The sequence below is a fragment of the Bos taurus genome, chromosome 7, assembly GCF_002263795.3.
Source record: "Bos taurus isolate L1 Dominette 01449 registration number 42190680 breed Hereford chromosome 7, ARS-UCD2.0, whole genome shotgun sequence".
Taxonomy (NCBI): domain Eukaryota; kingdom Metazoa; phylum Chordata; class Mammalia; order Artiodactyla; family Bovidae; genus Bos; species Bos taurus.
Genome location: NC_037334.1, coordinates 59730299 through 59753881, shown reverse-complemented (window position 1 = coordinate 59753881; position 23583 = coordinate 59730299). Strand labels below are relative to the sequence as shown.

General features: G+C 39.4%; 1 protein-coding gene across 7 annotated transcripts; it reads right to left on the bottom strand.

The window, feature by feature from the left end:
• Nucleotides 1-450: 450 nt before the first annotated feature.
• SPINK9 (serine peptidase inhibitor Kazal type 9) lies at nucleotides 451-23562 on the bottom strand. Of its 7 annotated transcripts, none has more exons than XR_003035649.2 (9): nucleotides 23416-23562; nucleotides 15266-15541; nucleotides 14951-15144; nucleotides 14174-14202; nucleotides 9666-9941; nucleotides 9351-9544; nucleotides 8574-8602; nucleotides 1659-1783; nucleotides 451-622 (listed from the first exon to the last, which is right to left on the bottom strand). XR_003035649.2 is itself a non-coding variant. In XM_024995252.2 (8 exons), exons 4-8 carry the CDS (start codon nucleotides 14179-14181, stop codon nucleotides 577-579), a joined length of 402 nt encoding a protein of 133 aa, XP_024851020.1. In that variant the 5' UTR covers nucleotides 14182-14202; nucleotides 14951-15144; nucleotides 15266-15541; nucleotides 23416-23562; the 3' UTR covers nucleotides 451-576. The 7 variants fall into 7 exon arrangements, 4 of the variants coding, with proteins under 4 accessions (XP_024851020.1, XP_059744768.1, XP_059744769.1 ...); XR_009495290.1 differs by having other exon boundaries at nucleotides 15266-15343; XR_009495291.1 differs by having other exon boundaries at nucleotides 9666-9743; nucleotides 23416-23561.
• Nucleotides 23563-23583: the final 21 nt, after the last annotated feature.

Below are 23583 nucleotides of genomic sequence, written 5' to 3'. Positions count from 1 at the left end.
TTGCGATCCCATGGATTGCAGCATGCCAGACTTCCCTGTCCTTAACCGTCTCCCAGCGTTTGCTCAAACTCATGTCCATCGACTCAGGATGCCATCCAACCATCTCATCCTCTGTCATCCCCTTCTCCTCCTGCCTTCAATCTTTCCCAGCATCAGGGTCTTTTCCAGTGAGTCAGCTCTTCGCATCAGGTGGCCAAAATATCGGAGCTTCACTGCTGCTGTTGCTGCTGCTAAGTTGCTTCAGTCGTGTCTGACTCTGTGCGACCCCATAGACAGTAGCCCACCAGGCTTCCCCGTCCCTGGGATTCTCCAGGCAAGCACACTGGAGTGGGTACTACTAGTCTTAATTGGCCCCTTTCCCCCAGGATGTGGCCCTAAAGTTGTCTTATAGAGATTACACAAAAGTGAAACAAATCTAGAAGATTCAACTCCTAAACAAAAAGTCAGACATATATTTATTTCACTTTCTTTATTTTACAAGCAAATCAAGACATAATAGTGACAAGATGAGGTAATATGGTATAGATTATATGGGAGAAGAAATGTGTCTCTTGTGTTTGTAATCATAAGACTGATTCAACATTTTCCAAAGTGTACAAATTTAAGTTTGTTGTTAGTTTTCCTGTGGAGACAAAAATAGCAACAAATGAGAAATGCTGAGGCCATAGGCATTTCATTAGCATCCGCATTTCACCAGTGAGCCCCTCAAAATGTAGCCAAGTCTCTCCATTTATTGATGCTTTTAAAAGGAGTGACAGCAGTTTAGGGATTTTTTAGCAGCTGGTGCTGATTACATAAGGATGAGGCTCATAATACATCATAGTCAGTTTATGTCCCTAAAAATATATTTTAATGGATTTTTTATTTAAAGAAGATACATGTAAGCCTTTTTTATAAGAGTTCGTAATTTTTTCTTAATAAAACAGAATCAGAACAATATGCCATATATACTAGATGCTAGTTTTCATTCATGTTTGGTTTAAAAGTACTTAAAGGGAACTGTAAGTTTCTAAATACACTCTAGTATATTAGTCATCATTTCGTGCTTTTTGAGCTGATACTAATATATCTTTTGGATGATTACTTTGTAATCTTTAAACTGCTTTTGGTTATGTGATTTTCTAAATTTAAGTTTATTATACTTCCAGCATACAATTTTTTTTTTTTTTTTAGAAATCATACTCAGAACAAGTTCTTTAGGTTTTTCTTGTTAAGGAGCTCTAACATATCCAGACTTAGTTGTTGAAGCTGAACAATAAATACAGCTCATCCTAGCAGTTGTGGACTGGCATGCCTAGATGGAGGGATATTTCTTTTTCCCTGAAAATAAACAAAGCATTGGCTGAGAGCCAAACTGGTGAATTTTTCATGGGAAGAGTTTAAGCAATAGATTAATAGGTGGAAGTTGAACTGGATGACCTTTAAATTTCTTTCCAAGATTCCTTCTGTCTAAGGTTCTCTGCTCTTACTGCCAATATGTAGTGACACAGTAATACCAGTGACGCCCAAATCCTGTAAATTATGAGAATTCTATTCATCAGAGTCAGCATGGATGACTCACATATTCTATACCATAAACAACTCCTTCTGTTTCAAGTACATTGGTCTTAACACGTAATTATTAACCCTTAAATGTAGGAAACTATTTCAATACTTACTCAACTTCATAACAAAAGTAGCAATCATTGTCATAAGTTTTGCCATCAGATCCACAAATTGGTGCATATATTTCATAACAAAATCTTTCTTCTGATGGTAACATTTTATATTTACTACAGTCAATCTGGAAATACATATAAAAAGCCTTGAATTCCTTAAGCAAAATTTTTATTCTCAGGATTTAGGATTTTCCAAGCAAGTTCAGAAAGCTCTCAGTGCATTTGTATCTTATTCCAATTGTCTTTTCTCATCTAACCCCAAGATACAGTAAGTAAAAAAAAAAAAAAATTATATCGTATATATAATCACTCATGATAAACTTCTTTATAATAACTGGTAACTGAATCGTTATTTATTTTAAAATAGAATCTTTTCCACCATACTGGTTGATGCATCTGTTCTCAACACATGTAGCATATTCACAAGTACAACCATTCCCATGGGATCAGTTTTCTACATGTCTCATGTAGTACAGTTTGCTACTTCTTTCTTTCACTTCAAAAGTTCTGCCTGAATGTAAGTATGAGATATATTATGATAACTACTATAGTTATAAGAACTACTGTATCATAGCAACATTTGCCATTAATTATTGGTAGCAAGGTACTTGATATACACTTCACTAGCGCATAGGCAAACAGATGTATTTTAACATTGTAGTTGAGATCCACTAATCTCAGTTTCTGGAGCCAAAGCCAAGGTGATCAGTTGCCTGCAGGAGCAAGTAGGCAATTACCAAGAAAGAATTTTCTAGGTTTTTAATCTTTGAGCAAATTGTGGAGTGTGGACATTAAAGTCAAACATGTTGGAATTCAGATCCTGACTATATAACCCTGGGACAATTATTTTCCCTCTCTAAGCTTTAATTTATTTATCTGCAAAATGAAGGCAATAATAACTGTATTGTAATATTAAAGTAAAACATACATAACTGAGAAGATATATATGAAATACTTAGCAGTACATGGCATGGTAAATAGTGAATACATGATAGCTATTAATTTTGTTCTGTGGCTTTACTTCTAATTCTACACTAACTCCAGTTCTTTACCAAAGACTCTACATTTCCAGCTCCTTCTGTCCCAGAGTTTCAGACATCATATTTTTCTTTTTTTTTTAATTTATTTTTATTGAAGTATAGCTGATTTACAATTTGCAATGTTGTGTTAGTTTCTGGTATACAGCAAACTTTAAGTTATATAGACATTGAATATAGTTCGCTGTAGTGTACAGTAAGACCTTATTGTATACTCATTCTGTATATATTAGTTTGTATCTAGTAATCTGCCCCCCACCCCTGGAAACCTGTCTGTTCTCTATGTCTGTGACTCTTATTTGGTTTCAAAAATAAGTTCACTTGCAGACATGATATTTTTCTAATGTTTGAATATCTCCACTTGGATAACTCAAAATATGCTTAAGTTCATGTTCCCCTTCAGATATGTTTCATTAATTCATCCACTCCTTCAGTTACTATACTTTATGAACCTTCTAAATTTAGAGCTGAGGTGAGAGCTGCCAATACAAAGATTACTAAGCATGACATGATGGGAGAGGACTTCAGGGGCTAGTACAGCTTGGTGGAAAATGGAACTGCAGTGTCCCATGTCAGGTATGGCTGCCCTGTGGTTTGTCCTGGGACAAAAACAAATTTCCTTTTCATTACAAGGGACTGGAATGCAAAAGTAGGAAGTCAAGATATACCTGGAGTAATAGGAAAATTTGGCCTTGGAGTACAAAATTAAGCAGGGAAAGGCTAACAGTTTTGCCAAGAGAACGCACTGGTCATAGCCAACACCCTCTTCCAACAACACAAGAAATGACTCTACACATGGACATCACTAGATTGTCAATACCAAAATCAGATTGATTATATTCTTTGCAGCCAAAGATGGAGAAGTTCTATATAGTCAGCAAAAACAAGAGCAGGAGCTGACTGTGGCTCAGATCCTGAACTCCTTATTGCCAAATTCAGACTTAAATTGAAGAAAGTAGAGAAGACCACTAGAACATTCAGGTATGACCTGAATCAAATCCCTCACACTTATACGGTGGAAGTGACAAATAGATTTAAGGGATTAGATCTGATAAACAGTGCCTGAAAAACTATTGACAGAGGTTCATGACATTGTACAGGAGGCAGGGATCAAGACTATCCCCAAGAAAAAGAAATGCAAAAAGGCAAATGGTTGTCTGAGCACAAACAGCTGAGAAAAGAAGAGACATGAAAGGCAAAGGAGAAAAGGAAAGATATAGCCATTTGAATGCAGAGTTCCAAAGAATGGGAAGGAGAGATAAGAAAGCCTTCCTCAGTGAACAGTACAAAGAAATAGAGGAAAACAATAGAATGGGAAAGACTAGAGATCTCTTCAAGAAAATCAGAGATACCGAGGGAACATTTCATGCAAAGATGGGCACAATAAAAGACAGAAATGGTATGGACCTAAGAGAAGCAGAAGATGTTAAGAAGAGGTGGCAAGAATACACAGAAGAACTGTACAAAAAAGATCTTCATGACCCAGATAATCATGATGGTATGATCACTGACCTAGAGCCAGACATCCTGGAATGCGAAGTCAAATGGGCCTTACGAAGCATCACTATGAACAAAGCTAGTGGAGGTGATAGAATTCCCGTTGAGCTATTTCAAATCCTGAAAGATGATGCTGTGAAAGAGCTGCACTCAATATGCCAGCAAATTTGGAAAACTCAGCAGTGGCCACAGGACTGGAAAAGGTTAGTTTTCATTCCAATCCCAAAGAAAGGCAATGCCAAAGAATGCTCAAACTACCACACAATTGTACTCATCTCACATGCTAGAAAAGCAATGCTCAAAATTCTCCAAGCCAGGCTTCAGCAGTATGTGAGCTGTGAAATTCCAGATGTTCCAGCTGGTTTTAGAAAAGGTAGAGGAACCAGAGATCAAATTGCCAACATCTGCTGGATCATTGAAAAAGCAAGAGAGTTCCAAAAAAATCTACTTCTGCTTTACTGACTATGCCAAAGCCTTTGACTGTGTGGACCACAACAAACTCGAGAAAATTCTTCAAGAGATGGGAATACCTGACCACCTGACCTGCCTCCTGAGAAATCTATGCAGGTCAGGAAACAACAGTTAAAACTGTACATGAAACAACAGACTGGTTCCAAATTGGGAAAGGAGTGAATCAAGGCTGTATATTGTCACCCTGCTTATTTAACTTACATGCAGAGTACATCATGAGAAATGCTGAGCTGGATGAAGCACAAGCTGGAATCAAGATTGCTGGGAGAAATATCAGTACCTTCAGATATGCAGATGACACCACCTTATGACAGAAAGTGAAGAAGAACTAAAGAGCCTCTTGATGAACATGAAAGAGGAGAGTGAAAAAGTTGGCTTAAAGCTCAACATTCAGAAAACTAAGATCGTGGCATTCAATCCCAGCACTTCATGGCAAATAGACGGGGAAACAGTGGAAACAGTGACAGACTTTATTTTTCTGAGCTCCAGAATCACTGCAGATGATGACTGCAGCCATGAAATTAAAAGACACTTGCTCCTTGGAAGAAAAGCTATGACCAACCTAGACAGCATATTAAAAAGGACAGAGATTATTTTGCCGACAAAGGTTCATCTAGTCAACACTATGGTTTTTCCAGTAGTCATGTATGGATGTGAGAGTTGGACTATAAAGAAAGCTGAGTGCCAAAAAATTGATGCTTTTGAACTGTGGTGTTGGAGAAGACTCTTGAGAGTCCATTGGACTGCAAGGTGATCCAACCAGTGTATCCTAAAGGAAATCAGTCCTGAATATTAATTGGAAGAACTGATACTGAAGCTGAAACTCTAATACTTTGGCTACCTGTTGTGAAGAACTGACTCATTTGAAAAGACCCTGATGCTGGGAAAGATTGAAGGCAGGAGGAGAAGAAGGTAACAGAGGATGAGATGGTTGGATTGTATCACTAACTCAATGGACATGAGTTTGCATAAGCTCTGAGAGTTGGTGATGGACAAGGAGGCCTGGCATGCTGCAGTCCATGGGGTCACAAAGAGTTGGACACGACTGAGTGACTGAACTGAACTGAACTGATGTCAAGTATATGCCAGCATGATTTCACTTCTTGCCTGTTCAAACCACAGTGCCAGAATTTATATCATATGTAGTGTAAGCAGGAAACTCCTAAGGTTTAATATTAATTAACCTTTAGTGCCTGATGAACTATGGACTGAGGTTCATGACATTGTAAGGGAGACAGGGATCAAGACCATCCCCATGGAAAAGAAACACAAAAAAGCAAAATGGCTGTCTGAGGAGGTCTTACAAATAGCTGTGAAAAGAAGAGAAGCGAAAAGCAAAGGAGAAAAGGAAAGATATAAGCATCTGAATGCAGAGTTCCAAGGAATAGCGCGGAGAGAAAAGAAAGCCTTCCTCAGCGATCAATGCGAAGAAATAGAGGAAAACAACAGAATGGGAAAGACTAGAGATCTCTTCAAGAAAATTAGAGATACCAAGGGAACATTTCATGCAAAGATGGGCTCAATAAAAGACAGAAATGGTATGGACCTAAGAGAAGCAGAAGATATTAAGAAGAGGTGGGGTGGCAAGAATACACAGAAGAACTGTACAAAAAAGATTTTCACAACTCAGATAATCACAATGGTGTGATCACTCACCTAGAGCCATACATCCTGGAATGTGAAGTCAAGTGGGCCTTAGAAAGCATCACTACGAACAAAGCTAGTGGAGGTGATAGAATTCCAGTTGAGCTATGTCAAATCCTGAAAGATGATGCTGTGAAAGTGCTGCACTCAATATGCCAGCAAATTTGGAAAACTCAGCAGTGGCCACAGGACTGGAAAAGGTCAGTTTTCATTCCAATCCCAAAGAACGGCAATGCCAAAGAATGCTCAAACTACCGCACAATTGCAGTCATCTCACACGCTAGTAAAGTAATGCTCAAAATTCTCCAAGCCAGGCTTCAGCAATACGTGAACCGTGAACTTCCAGATGTTCAAGCTGGTTTTAGAAAAGGCAGAGGAACCAGAGACCAAATTGCCAACATCCGCTGGATCATCAAAAAAGCAAGAGAGTGCCAGAAAAACATCTATTTCTGCTTTAGTGACTATGCCAAAGCCTTTAACTTTATGGATCACAATAAACTGGGAAAATTCTGAAAGAGATGGGAATACCAGAACACCTCATCTGCCTCTTGAGAAACCTATATGCAGGTCAAGAAACAACAGTTAGAACTGGACATGGAACAACAGGCTGGTTCCAAATAGGAAAAGAAGTACGTCAAGGCTGTATATTGTCACCCTGCTTATTTAACTTCTATGCAGAGTACATCATGAGAAACGCTGGGCTGGAAGAAACACAAGCTGGAATCAAGATTGCTGGGAGAAATATCAATAACCTCAGATATGCAGATGACACCACCCTTATGGCAGAAAGTGAAGAGGAACTCAAAAGCCTCTTAATGAAAGTGAAAGAGGAGAGTGAAAAAGTTGGCTTAAAACTCAACATTCAGAAAACGAAGATCAAGGTATCTGGTCCCGTCACTTCATGGGAAATAGATGGGGAAACAGTGGAAACAGTGTCAGACTTTATTTTTGGGGGCTGCAAAATCACTGTAGATGGTGATTTCAGCCATGGAATTAAAAGACACTTACCTCTTGGAAGAAAAGTTGTGACCAACCTAGATAGCACATTAAAAAGCAGAGACATTACTTTGCCAACAAAGGTCCATCTAGTCAAGGCTATGGTTTTTCCAGTGGTCATATATGGATGTGAGAGTTGGACTGTGAAGAAAGCTGAGTGCTGAAGAATTGATGCTTTTGAACTATGGTGTTGGAGGAGACTCTTGAGAGTCCCTTGGACTGCAAGGACATCCAACCAGTCCATTCTAAAGGAGATTAGTCCTGGGTGTTCATTGGAAGGACTGATGCTAAAGCTGAAACTCCAATACTTTGGCCACCTGATGCGAAGAGCTGAGTCATTGGAAAAGACTCTGATGCTGGGACGATTGGGGGCAGGAGGAGAAGGGGACGACAGAGGATGAGATGGCTGGATGGCATCACTGACTCGATGGACATGAGTTTGAGAGAACTCCGGGAGTTGGTGATGGACAGGGAGGCCTGGCATGCTGCAATTCATGGGGTTGCAAAGATTCGGACACGACTGAGCAACTGAACTGAAGTGAACTGAACCTTTTCATTCTCACACATCTAAAAAATCATGAAGGATGGCTTGAACTCAATCCTGACTCCAAAATTTACAGTCTTAATGTCTTATTTTCTTTAACAGGGAAACCAAAATTTTTGACTCAAAGAAGTGGAAGGGACTGCCTGGGCCAAAGGGTCATGCAGCTAGAAAGCAGTAAAGCTAGTCTAAAACCCAAATTGCCTGGTAGCTAGCTTAAGTTTTTACTACCACACCTAGATTTTCTCAACAGTAGTCATTATTTAATGAGTAATGAAAAAAAGGTTAAGTTAAAATCTTCATTCTTTAAGATAGAGAACAAAGATGTATGTGACCCATTTAAACATTTTAAGTCATGACTTGTCCTTCCTGAGCTTTACTATGTGTCAGGTACTGTGCTAAGCCCTTTTTAAATATTACAGCTTTAAATTTCACACTATTGTGAAATATGAGGCAAGTATTGTTTCGCATGGGCACACTATCAAACAGCTAGAATTTAATCAGCACCTATTCATTCTCATGCTAGGTGTCTAACCACTCTGTTCTGCCCCTTCCATTTTAGAAAGGTCTACCTACAGTTTTTAAAAGAAACAATTTTTGAAACTTAAAAAATAAACCTTTAAACATGTAGAAATTTAATTAATATATAGTGTTGAGTATTTCTTTACTGATACTGGCCTTTAAAATTATACAAAAGTAGTACTTTCATGTCAAGATGAGCATACAGACCTGTTCATGGTGTTTGACGCAGTCTACATCTGTAAGATACAGACAAAGAAATTTAAATTCTGGAAGCATTAATCTTATTAGAAAACTAATCTTTGATTTGTTTCAGCTCTCAGACTGTCATCAAAATATAAGATTCACTTCAAAGCTGTATAGCATAATATTAAAGGTTGAAGCTCTTCACACAGAACTTTTCATTTTCTTTTTTGAAGTAGGTTTAGAGTGTAGCCCAAAAGATGATATAACTATTATAATAATGAGTTTGTGCTGTTCTTTCCTACTTCATAATCTGAATTTAGGAAAAAAAATCCACAAGTTTTATATTTTGAAAGTGTCTGCTGTTATGTAACAAGCCTAGAGGCAGAAATTGGACTAGCAGTGGAAAATTCTAGGGAGGCAGATTTCAGCTCAATAATGGAAGAAGAAGTAAAGCAGTTCATGCTGCCAAACTATAGATTGCCAGTCATGGATTGAATTGTTTTATGATTAAATGAGATCCCAATAAAAAGTGATATTAAGTCCAAGGATACATTGGATAGACATTTCCCAAAGAAGTTATACTAAATGTTTATATGGATAGCAATTTGGCCTTGGTTGACCATTTAGGTCCACTTGCACCCTGATGATATAATTTGGTCATTTATTGGTACAAAGAAAAAAGTGCATTTCAGAAATTTTCCTTTATTATGTGTGTTGTATATATTTCAGAATTATATGGATAGAAGATAACATGAACTCTCAATATCAGGGCAGGGGCAGGGTTATGAGGGAGATACTCACTGAGGATGGTTGCAAGCATCAGGGCTGAGAGCAGGACAAAGGCTGTTGTTCTCATACTGCTGAGGTGGTCAAGGGCAGTCCAGTGGAGGAAAAAGAAGTGACTTTCTGGTGTCTGCACAGCCCGAATGGGTTCTGCCTTATATATTGTCAAGAGTTCTGTCTCAGTTGTGAAATAGCTATTTCCAGAAACAAGCCTGGGAAGAGGGCAGAAACATCTGCTAAAGAGGAATGTTTTTTTTGTTGTGAAAGACAGATGATTATATATGACATTTTAATAGATGATAGGACCCAATAAAGTTGGCATTGTTTCCTCACCTCTTTAAGTTTGTGTGCTTTTACACCTGTTACACAGTCTGATCTTCATAACAGATAGTAACTACCGTTTTCTTTGTTCTACAGATAAGGGAATGAAGTCACAAGGAAGTTAAGTAATTTCACTGGGTTTACTACATATTCTTTGGTGTACTGCTTTTTCTAGGAAGAGTCATCAGTATGGCAGCTTTATAGGTTTTAACATTTTCTCAGGTTCCCCTCTTTCCTCTTCTCTCCTCTAGAACCAAAGGGGGAAATGTTGGCAGTTGAGACCCTGGACTGGGAACAGAGAAAAGGTATCAGCATCCAAGTCTTGATTCAGCACAGACAGGCAATAATTCCTGACTTTTAGGAAGAGGGTAATTTCCCCCCAAATCCCATTTTGGGGAGATGGTATAATGGGTGGAGCTGGTGAGCACTCACACTTCATTTACCCATCAGATCTCTGGTGAAAGCTTCTTTATCAAGAGCCCTTAGGAGGAGGATTTCCCCAGAGCCGATAATAAAGAGGTATATAACGATCGTAGCAAAGAACAGAGCTAGTGGATGCAGTAGCTAGACTTTCCCTGAAACTCTGGCCATGATTATCCGGTCCCCAAATGCAGGCTGATGGTTCAAAAATGACATGTTAACTTGCCCTGGCATGTAGTTACACAGTGATGGTGGTTTAGTTGCTAAGTCATGTCCAACTCTTGCGAACTCATGAACTGTAGACTTCCAGATTCCTCTGTCTATGGGATTCTCCAGGCAAGAATACTGAAGTAGGTTGCCATTTCCTTCTCCATGGGATCTTCCTGACCCAGGAATTGAACCTGGGTCTCCTGGTGATTGCAGGCTGATTCTTTACCAATTGAACTGTGAGGGAAGCCCTGCTAATAAAATAACTTTCAATAGATAAGCCACCAGCCATTTAATCATGATTTAAATAAGCTTAATTGTGCTTTCATCAAACCATGCTTCACTTGAAGTCTTTGATAAAGCCTACAAGAACACTTTTTGGAATGTGCCATTTTTGAATAAAGTGCCCCTGTGAGAAGACCTCAGAAGCAATTCTTGCAGTTTTGGTAGATAAGTGTTGGAAGACATGGTCTATACCACTAATGGAGGTAGTGCCAAAGGCTGAGAGACTAAAATTCATATTTGTTTCCCTTCAGAAGGATAAAACAACTGGAAACTGTGCTGAGATGGTTTGGAGGGCAGGCATCATAATGTTATATGAATTCATTGCCACCTCCACCATTCCTGACTTTCCTGGTGGCTCAGACGGTAAAGTGTCTGCCTACAATGCCGGAGACCCGGGTTCTGTCCCTCGGTTGGGAAGATCCCCTGGAGAAGGAAATGGGAACCCACTCCAGTATTCTTGCGCCTGGAAAATCCCATGGACGGAGGAGCCTGGTAGGCTACAGTCCATGGGGTCCCAAAGAGTCGGACACGACTGAGTGACTTCACTTTCACTTTCACTTTCCACCATTCCCTGTGTGACCTTGTGCAAATTATTGAACTCGTAGAAGCCTTAGTTTCTTTATTTTCATTTGCTTACTAAGTGACTATTAATGACGATTCACTCTGTCTTAGAGACTATAATACAACTTGGGTATACCATGAATAATGAGAAACTATTGCCAGTGTCTTCATTGTAGCTTGACAAAGATTCTCTTCTTTATCAATCTTGAGTTAGGCTTCTCTGAGTTCTCTTGTCAAATGGACCTTGACTTCCCTACACCTCCCTTCTCTCGGCCTCCCCTCTACTTCATGTCTTTGGCCTTTCCAGGCATGTCTTAGCATAGAATTCTGCTAAGTCATCTCCCTACTTTTGATATCTGATCACTGTTTATATTTGATCAAGTTTTTCATACCCCACTTTTAATATATAAGTCCTTGGCCTGACTTTAACAAGAATCCCCTTAGTATCTCTTATTAGTAATTTTCCATCTACTGAGTACTTAACCCAGCTCCTTGGCTAAAATATCCATTTGTTGTATTTAGAGTTAAGCCCAATCTTTTCCCCATTGCCATAGGCGTATTACAGTAAGGATATTCAAGACTATACCTTGAATAATGCTTTCCTTACCATTTTGACAAGTGTCAAATAACTTTTCTTTAACAAGCTTTCAGAATACAGTTAATCATGGCACCATAGCACAAGCTGATTATGATTTTCAAATGAGATTGTAAAAGCACGTATATACATCCTGTTAATGAGGGTGAAAGAGAAGAGTGATGTGCATCCAGTTTCTTAAACTTACTCTGCTTCTGATGAAGGCTGTCACCAGTTTGGAGCCTATTAGTGTGCGCATATGTGTTAAGTGTTCACCTCTGAAAAGAATAATGTTGCAGAATCTGGGAACCAGGAAATCCTGGACAGAAAGTCCCTTGAATATCTCAGAAATCTCTTTCAAAGCAATGGCAGTCCTTTCTTCTTATGTAAACAAGATCTTTTAGGCAACTCTGATTTATACTGAAAAACGACTTAAAATGTCACTATGAAATTGAGATTTCTGCACAATTGCACTCATCTCACATGCTAGTAAAGTAATGCTCAAAATTCTCCAAACCAGGCTTCAGCAATACATGAACTGTGAACTTCCAGATGTTCAAGCTGGTTTTAGAAAAGGCAGAGGAACCAGAGACCAAATTGCCAACATCCGCTGGATCATCGAAAAAGCAAGAGAGTTTCAGAAAAACATCTATTTCTGCTTTATTGACTATGCTAAAGCCTTTGACTATGTGGATCACAATAAACTGTGGACAATTCTGAAAGAGATGGGAATACCAGACCACCTGACCTGCCTTTTGAGAAATTTGTATGCAGGTCAGGAAGCAACAGTTAGAACTGGACATGGAACAACGGGCTGGTTCCAAATAGGAAAAGGAGTACATCAAGGCTGTATATTGTCACCCTGCTTATTTAACTTCTATGCAGAGTACATCATGAGAAACGCTGGGCTGGAAGAAACACAAGCTGGAATCAAGATTGCTGGGAGAAATATCAATAACCTCAGATATGCAGATGACACCACCCTTATGGCAGAAAGTGAAGAGGAACTCAAAAGCCTCTTGATGAAAGTGAAAGAGGAGAGTGAAAAAGTTGGCTTAAAACTCAACATTCAGAAAACGAAGATCAAGGTATCTGGTCCCGTCACTTCATGGGAAATAGATGGGGAAACAGTGGAAACAGTGTCAGACTTTATTTTTGGGGGCTGCAAAATCACTGTAGATGGTGATTTCAGCCATGGAATTAAAAGACACTTACCTCTTGGAAGAAAAGTTGTGACCAACCTAGATAGCACATTAAAAAGCAGAGACATTACTTTGCCAACAAAGGTCCATCTAGTCAAGGCTATGGTTTTTCCAGTGGTCATATATGGATGTGAGAGTTGGACTGTGAAGAAAGCTGAGTGCTGAAGAATTGATGCTTTTGAACTATGGTGTTGGAGGAGACTCTTGAGAGTCCCTTGGACTGCAAGGACATCCAACCAGTCCATTCTAAAGGAGATTAGTCCTGGGTGTTCATTGGAAGGACTGATGCTAAAGCTGAAACTCCAATACTTTGGCCACCTGATGCGAAGAGCTGAGTCATTGGAAAAGACTCTGATGCTGGGACGATTGGGGGCAGGAGGAGAAGGGGACGACAGAGGATGAGATGGCTGGATGGCATCACTGACTCGATGGACATGAGTTTGAGAGAACTCCGGGAGTTGGTGATGGACAGGGAGGCCTGGCATGCTGCAATTCATGGGGTTGCAAAGATTCGGACACGACTGAGCAACTGAACTGAAGTGAACTGAACCTTTTCATTCTCACACATCTAAAAAATCATGAAGGATGGCTTGAACTCAATCCTGACTCCAAAATTTACAGTCTTAATGTCTTATTTTCTTTAACAGGGAAACCAAAATTTTTGACTCAAAGAAGTGGAAGGGACTGCCTGGGCCAAAGGGTCATGCAGCTAGAAAGCAGTAAAGCTAGTCTAAAACCCAAATTGCCTGGTAGCTAGCTTAAGTTTTTACTACCACACCTAGATTTTCTCAACAGTAGTCATTATTTAATGAGTAATGAAAAAAAGGTTAAGTTAAAATCTTCATTCTTTAAGATAGAGAACAAAGATGTATGTGACCCATTTAAACATTTTAAGTCATGACTTGTCCTTCCTGAGCTTTACTATGTGTCAGGTACTGTGCTAAGCCCTTTTTAAATATTACAGCTTTAAATTTCACACTATTGTGAAATATGAGGCAAGTATTGTTTCGCATGGGCACACTATCAAACAGCTAGAATTTAATCAGCACCTATTCATTCTCATGCTAGGTGTCTAACCACTCTGTTCTGCCCCTTCCATTTTAGAAAGGTCTACCTACAGTTTTTAAAAGAAACAATTTTTGAAACTTAAAAAATAAACCTTTAAACATGTAGAAATTTAATTAATATATAGTGTTGAGTATTTCTTTACTGATACTGGCCTTTAAAATTATACAAAAGTAGTACTTTCATGTCAAGATGAGCATACAGACCTGTTCATGGTGTTTGACGCAGTCTACATCTGTAAGATACAGACAAAGAAATTTAAATTCTGGAAGCATTAATCTTATTAGAAAACTAATCTTTGATTTGTTTCAGCTCTCAGACTGTCATCAAAATATAAGATTCACTTCAAAGCTGTATAGCATAATATTAAAGGTTGAAGCTCTTCACACAGAACTTTTCATTTTCTTTTTTGAAGCAGGTTTAGAGTGTAGCCCAAAAGATGATATAACTATTATAATAATGAGTTTGTGCTGTTCTTTCCTACTTCATAATCTGAATTTAGGAAAAAAAATCCACAAGTTTTATATTTTGAAAGTGTCTGCTGTTATGTAACAAGCCTAGAGGCAGAAATTGGACTAGCAGTGGAAAATTCTAGGGAGGCAGATTTCAGCTCAATAATGGAAGAAGAAGTAAAGCAGTTCATGCTGCCAAACTATAGATTGCCAGTCATGGATTGAATTGTTTTATGATTAAATGAGATCCCAATAAAAAGTGATATTAAGTCCAAGGATACATTGGATAGACATTTCCCAAAGAAGTTATACTAAATGTTTATATGGATAGCAATTTGGCCTTGGTTGACCATTTAGGTCCACTTGCACCCTGATGATATAATTTGGTCATTTATTGGTACAAAGAAAAAAGTGCATTTCAGAAATTTTCCTTTATTATGTGTGTTGTATATATTTCAGAATTATATGGATAGAAGATAACATGAACTCTCAATATCAGGGCAGGGGCAGGGTTATGAGGGAGATACTCACTGAGGATGGTTGCAAGCGTCAGGGCTGAGAGCAGGACAAAGGCTGTTGTTCTCATACTGCTGAGGTGGCCAAGGGCAGTCCAGTGGAGGAAAAAGAAGTTACTTTCTGGTGTCTGCACAGCCCGAATGGGTTCTGCCTTATATATTGTCAAGAGTTCTGTCTCAGTTGTGAAATAGCTGTTTCCAGAAACAAGCCTGGGAAGAGGGCAGAAACATCTGCTAAAGAGGAATGTTTTTTTTGTTGTGAAAGACAGATGATTATATATGACATTTTAATAGATGATAGGACCCAATAAAGTTGGCATTGTTTCCTCACCTCTTTAAGTTTGTGTGCTTTTACACCTGTTACACAGTCTGATCTTCATAACAGATAGTAACTACCGTTTTCTTTGTTCTACAGATAAGGGAATGAAGTCACAAGGAAGTTAAGTAATTTCACTGGGTTTACTACATATTCTTTGGTGTACTGCTTTTTCTAGGAAGAGTCATCAGTATGGCAGCTTTATAGGTTTTAACATTTTCTCAGGTTCCCCTCTTTCCTCTTCTCTCCTCTAGAACCAAAGGGGGAAATGTTGGCAGTTGAGACCCTGGACTGGGAACAGAGAAAAGGTATCAGCATCCAAGTCTTGATTCAGCACAGACAGGCAATAATTCCTGACTTTTAGGAAGAGGGTAATTTCCCCCCAAATCCCATTTTGGGGAGATGGTATAATGGGTGGAGCTGGTGAGCACTCACACTTCATTTACCCATCAGATCTCTGGTGAAAGCTTCTTTATCAAGAGCCCTTAGGAGGAGGATTTCCCCAGAGCCGATAATAAAGAGGTATATAACGATCGTAGCAAAGAACAGAGCTAGTGGATGCAGTAGCTAGACTTTCCCTGAAACTCTGGCCGTGATTATCCGGTCCCCAAATGCAGGCTGATGGTTCAAAAATGACATGTTAACTTGCCCTGGCATGTAGTTACACAGTGATGGTGGTTTAGTTGCTAAGTCATGTCCAACTCTTGCGAACTCATGAACTGTAGACTTCCAGATTCCTCTGTCTATGGGATTCTCCAGGCAAGAATACTGAAGTAGGTTGCCATTTCCTTCTCCATGGGATCTTCCTGACCCAGGAATTGAACCTGGGTCTCCTGGTGATTGCAGGCTGATTCTTTACCAATTGAACTGTGAGGGAAGCCCTGCTAATAAAATAACTTTCAATAGATAAGCCACCAGCCATTTAATCATGATTTAAATAAGCTTAATTGTGCTTTCATCAAACCATGCTTCACTTGAAGTCTTTGATAAAGCCTACAAGAACACTTTTTGGAATGTGCCATTTTTGAATAAAGTGCCCCTGTGAGAAGACCTCAGAAGCAATTCTTGCAGTTTTGGTAGATAAGTGTTGGAAGACATGGTCTATACCACTAATGGAGGTAGTGCCAAAGGCTGAGAGACTAAAATTCATATTTGTTTCCCTTCAGAAGGATAAAACAACTGGAAACTGTGCTGAGATGGTTTGGAGGGCAGGCATCATAATGTTATATGAATTCATTGCCACCTCCACCATTCCTGACTTTCCTGGTGGCTCAGACGGTAAAGTGTCTGCCTACAATGCCGGAGACCCGGGTTCTGTCCCTCGGTTGGGAAGATCCCCTGGAGAAGGAAATGGGAACCCACTCCAGTATTCTTGCGCCTGGAAAATCCCATGGACGGAGGAGCCTGGTAGGCTACAGTCCATGGGGTCCCAAAGAGTCGGACACGACTGAGTGACTTCACTTTCACTTTCACTTTCCACCATTCCCTGTGTGACCTTGTGCAAATTATTGAACTCGTAGAAGCCTTAGTTTCTTTATTTTCATTTGCTTACTAAGTGACTATTAATGACGATTCACTCTGTCTTAGAGACTATAATACAACTTGGGTATACCATGAATAATGAGAAACTATTGCCAGTGTCTTCATTGTAGCTTGACAAAGATTCTCTTCTTTATCAATCTTGAGTTAGGCTTCTCTGAGTTCTCTTGTCAAATGGACCTTGACTTCCCTACACCTCCCTTCTCTCGGCCTCCCCTCTACTTCATGTCTTTGGCCTTTCCAGGCATGTCTTAGCATAGAATTCTGCTAAGTCATCTCCCTACTTTTGATATCTGATCACTGTTTATATTTGATCAAGTTTTTCATACCCCACTTTTAATATATAAGTCCTTGGCCTGACTTTAACAAGAATCCCCTTAGTATCTCTTATTAGTAATTTTCCATCTACTGAGTACTTAACCCAGCTCCTTGGCTAAAATATCCATTTGTTGTATTTAGAGTTAAGCCCAATCTTTTCCCCATTGCCATAGGCGTATTACAGTAAGGATATTCAAGACTATACCTTGAATAATGCTTTCCTTACCATTTTGACAAGTGTCAAATAACTTTTCTTTAACAAGCTTTCAGAATACAGTTAATCATGGCACCATAGCACAAGCTGATTATGATTTTCAAATGAGATTGTAAAAGCACGTATATACATCCTGTTAATGAGGGTGAAAGAGAAGAGTGATGTGCATCCAGTTTCTTAAACTTACTCTGCTTCTGATGAAGGCTGTCACCAGTTTGGAGCCTATTAGTGTGCGCATATGTGTTAAGTGTTCACCTCTGAAAAGAATAATGTTGCAGAATCTGGGAACCAGGAAATCCTGGACAGAAAGTCCCTTGAATATCTCAGAAATCTCTTTCAAAGCAATGGCAGTCCTTTCTTCTTATGTAAACAAGATCTTTTAGGCAACTCTGATTTATACTGAAAAACGACTTAAAATGTCACTATGAAATTGAGATTTCTGCACAATTGCACTCATCTCACATGCTAGTAAAGTAATGCTCAAAATTCTCCAAACCAGGCTTCAGCAATACATGAACTGTGAACTTCCAGATGTTCAAGCTGGTTTTAGAAAAGGCAGAGGAACCAGAGACCAAATTGCCAACATCCGCTGGATCATCGAAAAAGCAAGAGAGTTTCAGAAAAACATCTATTTCTGCTTTATTGACTATGCTAAAGCCTTTGACTATGTGGATCACAATAAACTGTGGACAATTCTGAAAGAGATGGGAATACCAGACCACCTGACCTGCCTTTTGAGAAATTTGTATGCAGGTCAGGAAGCAACAGTTAGAACTGGACATGGAACAACGGGCTGGTTCCAAATAGGAAAAGGAGTACATCAAGGCTGTATATTGTCACCCTGCTTATTTAACTTCTATGCAGAGTACATCATGAGAATTGCTGGGCTGGAAGAAGCACAAGCTGGAACCAAGATTGCTGGGAGAAATATCAGTACCCTCAGATATGCAGATGACACCACCCTTATGGCAGAAAGTGAAGAGGAACTCAAAAGCCTCTTGATGAAAGTGAAAGTGGAGAGTGAAAAAGTTGGCTTAAAACTCAACATTCAGAAAACGAAGATCATGGCATCTGGTCCCATCACTTCATGGGAAATAGATGGGGAAACAGTGGAAACAGTGTCAGACTTTGGGTTTTTTGGGCTCCAAAATCACTGCAGATGGTGACTGCAGCTGTGAAATTAAAAGACACTTACCCCTTGGAAGAAAAGTTATGACCAACCTAGATAGCATATTCAAAAACAGAGACATTACTTTGCCAACAAAGGTCTGTCTAGTCAAGGCTATGGTTTTTCCAGTGGTCATATATGGATGTGAGAGTTGGACTGTGAATAAAGCTGAGCACCAAAGAATTGATGCTTTTGAACTGTGGTGTTGGAGAAGACTCTTGAGAGTCCCTTGGACTGCAAGGAGATCCAACCAGTCCATCCTGAAGGAGATCAGCCCTGGGATTTCTTTGGAAGGAATGATGCTAAAGCTGAAACTCCAGTACTTTGGCCACCTCATGCGAAGAGTTGACTCATTGGAAAAGACTTTGATGCTGGGAAGGATTGGGGGCAGGAGGAGAAGGGGACGACAGAGGATGAGATGGCTGGATGGCATCACTGACTCGATGGACATGAGTCTGAGTGAACTCCAGGAGTTGGTGATGGACAGGGAGGCCTGGTGTGCTGTGATTCACAAAGAGTCAGACACGACTGAGCGACTGAACTGAACTAAACTGAAGGAATTCTAAAATGTTTTTAGCGTATATTAGAGGTGGAGGAGATAGAATCTTATGATTTATTTGAAAATTTACTTAAAAACTCAGCGTAGATAGCATATCCTTTCCATATTCTCTTGATATTTAACATTTTGAAGTCACTACTGTGCTTTGACTTTTAATTCTTGTAAGAACAATTTTATCAGATTACTAGTACCTGCTTTTCATAGCAGTTAGGAAGCACACATTTTTAAATTTTAACTTTTTATTTTGAAATAATTGTTGCAAGAATAGAACAAGTAACTTATTGTGTGCTCTTCACCTCAAGACTCTAATTTAAATTTTACCATCTGTGCCAACAGTGCCTTTGTTGATGATCCAATCAACAAAGATTGGATGATCCAATCAACAAAATGACCCAATCCAACAAGTTTTTATATTGTTAAGATGGCAGTGCTGTCTATCAAGCTGCCCTTTTTGGAAAATGGATGAGATAATCCTAAAATTCTTATGGGAAATACAAGTTAGCTAAAAGAGTCTTCAAAAAGAAAAAAGGTGGAGGGTTCACACTAAACATTTTAAAATTTTACTGTAAGCTTATAGTAATCAAAACAGTGTTTAATAGAATTGGGAATTCAAAAATAACTTCTAATATGTATGCTTAATTGATTTTTGGACTAGAATGACAAAACAATTCAGTGAAGAAAATAATCTTTTAAAAAACTTTGGGACAACTGGATATTCACATACAAAACAAATGAGATTGGACCCCCACCTCATTTCGTGTTAAAAATCATAACATAAATTAACTTTAAATACATAAATGTGAGAGCTAAAACTATAGAATTCTTAGAAGAAAATATAGGTGTTCATCTTTGTGACCTTTGATTAGGTGATGGTTTTTTAGATATGACACTAAATTATAAGAAACAAAAGAGGAAATAGATAATTTGGATATCATAAAAATTAAAGACTTTTGCATTTAAAAGGAGAGACCACAGAATGGGAGAAAATAGTTGAAAATTATATATCTGATAAGGAAATAGTATCTAGAGTATATTTTAAAAAATTACATTTGCAGCTTACAATGACCAAATAATTTATTTAAAAACAAAGCAGAGGGTTTGAATAGATATTTTCCAAAACAAAACATGAAAATATGCTCATTGTCATTAGTTATTAGGTAAAGACAAATCAAAACCAAAAAGAGATACCATTTCCTATCCATTAAGATGACTAAAATTAAGAAAACAGACAGACAAGTTGTTGGTATGGATGTGAAAATGTTGGAACTCTCATACATTGCTGGTGGGAATATATTATAAAATGTTGTAGCTGCTTTGTGAAATAGTTTGGTAATTCCTCAAAAAGTTAAATGTAGAGTTACCATATGACTTAACAGTTCCATTCCTAGGTATTTGCCCAAGAGAATTAAAAACATATATCCACTAAAGACATTAATGTTCATAGCAGCTTTATACATAAAGGCCCCAAATTGGAAATAATCCAACTAGTCATCAACTGATGGATGATTAAATGCACTACATCTGTAGAATATAATATTATTCAGTAAAAAGGATAAGGTCCTGATACATGCTATAGCATGGAATAATCTTATAGACAAAAGGTCACATACTTTATGATTCTATTTTAGTATAATGTCAAGAATAGTGAATTTATAGAGAAAAGTCAGGTTAATGATTGCCAGGGGCTACAAAGATAGAGCTTCCTTCATAGCACCAACAAGATGGCAGAGTAGAAGGATCGTGCGCTCATCTTCTCCTGTGAGAACTCCAAAACTGCAACTCGCTGCTGAACAGCCGTTGATGGGAGACTGTTGGATCCCACCAAAAAAAGATACCCCGTGTCCAAAGGCAAAGGAGAAGCCGCAACAAGATGATAGGAGGGGCGAAATCACATTTAGAATCAAACCCCATACCCATCAGCGTGTTCAGAAGGCTCAAACAAAACATGTGCACCAGGGCCTAGAGACCCCAGAGAGACTGCCTTTGAGTGTTTGAGTGTCTCCTGTGGCAGCACAGGTCAGCAGTGGCCTGTCGCAGGGATGGGACTCTGTGTGCAGCAGACCTGGGTCACCAAGTGTGTGGCATAAGCTCTCTTGGAGGAGGTCGCCATTAGCCCCACCATAGAGCCACAGAGCAGACGACCCACAAACTGCAGAACAATTATACCAAAGAAATTCTTGGACTGTTAAGAAACTTCTAGGACCCACAACAGATCTCCCAACCTGGGGATCTGGCAAAGGGACTGAGAACCCGCAAGGAATTTGACTTTGGAGGACAGTGGGAGACTGAGCCAGACTTGCCTGTGAGTGTCCAGGAGTCTCCAGTGGAGGTATGGGTTGACAGTTTGGCCTCAGGCCAAACAACAGGGAGGGGACACAGCCCATCAATAGAAAATTGGATTAAAATTTTACTGAGCACCCAGTTTCTCCCACAGTCTCTCCCATCAGAAAGCTTCCATAAGCCTCTTATCCTTATTCATCAGAGGGCAGACAGAATGGAAACCACAATCACAGAAAAACAACCAAACTGATCACATGGATCACAGCCTTGTCTAATTCAGTGAAACTATGAGCCATGCTATATGGGGCCACCCAAGATGGACAGGTCAAAGTGGAGAGTTCTGACAAAACGGGGTCCGCTGGAGAAGAGATTGGCAAACTACTTTAGTATTTTTGCCTTGAGAACACCATGAACAGTATGAAAAGGCAAAAGAATAAGCACTGAAAGAAAAGCTTCCAAGATGGAGAAGCCCTATAAAGTCAGCAAAAACAACTGTGGCTCAGATCATGAACTCCTTATTGCAAAATTCAGACTTAAATTGAAGAAAGAAAGGAAAACCACTAGACTATTAAAGTGAAGTTGCTAAGTCGTGTCCTACTCTTTGCGACCCCATGGACTGTAGCACACCAGGGACTGTAGCACACACACACTCCCTCCATGGGATTCTCCAGGCAAGAGTATTGGAGTGGGTTGCCATTTCCTTCTCCAGGGGATCTTCCCGACCCAGGGATCAAACCCGGGTCTCCCACATTCCAGGCAGACACTTTAACCTCTGAGCTACCAGGGAATCCCTCACAGTTATACAGTGGAAGTGACAAACAGATTCAAGGGATTAGATCTGATAGACAGAGTGCCTGAAGATCTATGGACAGAGATTCCTGACATTGTACAGGAGGCAGTGATCAAGACCATCCCCAAGAAAAAGAAATGCAAAAAGGCAAAATGGTTGTCTGAGGAGGCCTTACAAATAGCTGAGAAAAGAAGAGATATGAAAGGCAAAGGAGAAAAGCAAAGATATACCCATTTGAATGCAGAGTCCCAAAGAATAGCAAGGAGAGAAAAGAAAGCCTTCCTCAGTGATCAATGCAAAGAAATAGAGGAAAACAATAGAATGGGAAACACTAGAGATCTCTTGAAGAAAATTAAAGATACCAAGGGAACATTTCATGCAAAGATGGGCACAATAAAGGACAGAAATGGTATGAACCTAAGAGAAGCAGAAGATATTAAGAAGAGGTGGCACAATACACAGAAAAACTATACAAAAAAGATCTTCATGACCCAGATGACCACAATGGTATGATCACTCACCTAGAGCCAGACATCCTGGAGTCCCAAAGTCAAATGGGCCTTAGGAAGCATCTCTATGAACAAAGCTAGTGGAGGCGATGGAATTCCAGCTGACTATTTCAAATCCTAAAAAATGATGCTCTGAAAGTGCTGCAGTCAATATGCCAGCAAATTTGGAAAACTTGGCAGTGGCCACAGGACTGGAAAAGGTCAATTTTCAGTTGCCTTTCAGAAAGGCAATGCCAAAGAGTGCTCAAACTACTGCACAATTGCACTCACCTCTCACGCTAGCAAAGTAATGCTCAAAATTCTCCTATTGAGGCTTCAACCAGTATGTGAACTGAGAATTTCCAGATGTTCAAACTGGATTTCGAAAAGGCAGAGGAATCAGAGATCAAACTGCCAGCATCTATTGGATCATCAAAAAAACAAGAGAGTTCCAGAAAAACATCTCAGTTCAGTCACTCAGGTGTGTCCGACTCTTTGTGACCCCATGAATTGCAGCACGCCAGGCCTCCCTGTCCATCACCAAATCCTGGAGTTCACACAAACTCATGTCCATTGAGTCGGTGATGCCATCCAACCATTTCATCCTCTGTCGTCCCCTTCTCCTCCTGCCCCCAATCCCTCCCAGCAAAAGAGTCTTTTCCAATGAGTCAACTCTTCGCACGAGGTGGCTAAAGTATTGGAGTTTCAGCATCTACTTCCGCTTTATTGACTATACCAAGGCCTTTGACTGTATGGATCACAACAAACTCTGAAAAATTTAAAGAGATGGGAATACCAGACCACCTTACCTGCCTCCTGAGAAATCTGTATGCAGGTCAAGAAACAACAGTTAGAACTGGACATGGAATAATGCACTGGTTCCAAATCAGGAAAAGAGTACATCAAGGCTGTATTTTGTCACCCTGTTTACTTAACTTCTGGCAACCCACTCCAGTATTCTTGCCTGAGAAATCCTG

Coding starts and splice junctions, on each gene's coding strand:
- SPINK9 (XM_024995252.2), bottom strand. Junction 8,603..9,350: donor GATGCTTGCAACCATCCTCA/GTGAGTATCTCC, acceptor TGTATCTTACAG/ATGTAGACTGCGTCAAACAC. Junction 1,784..8,573: donor GCGTCAAACACCATGAACAG/GTCTGTATGCTC, acceptor ATGTATTTCCAG/ATTGACTGTAGTAAATATAA.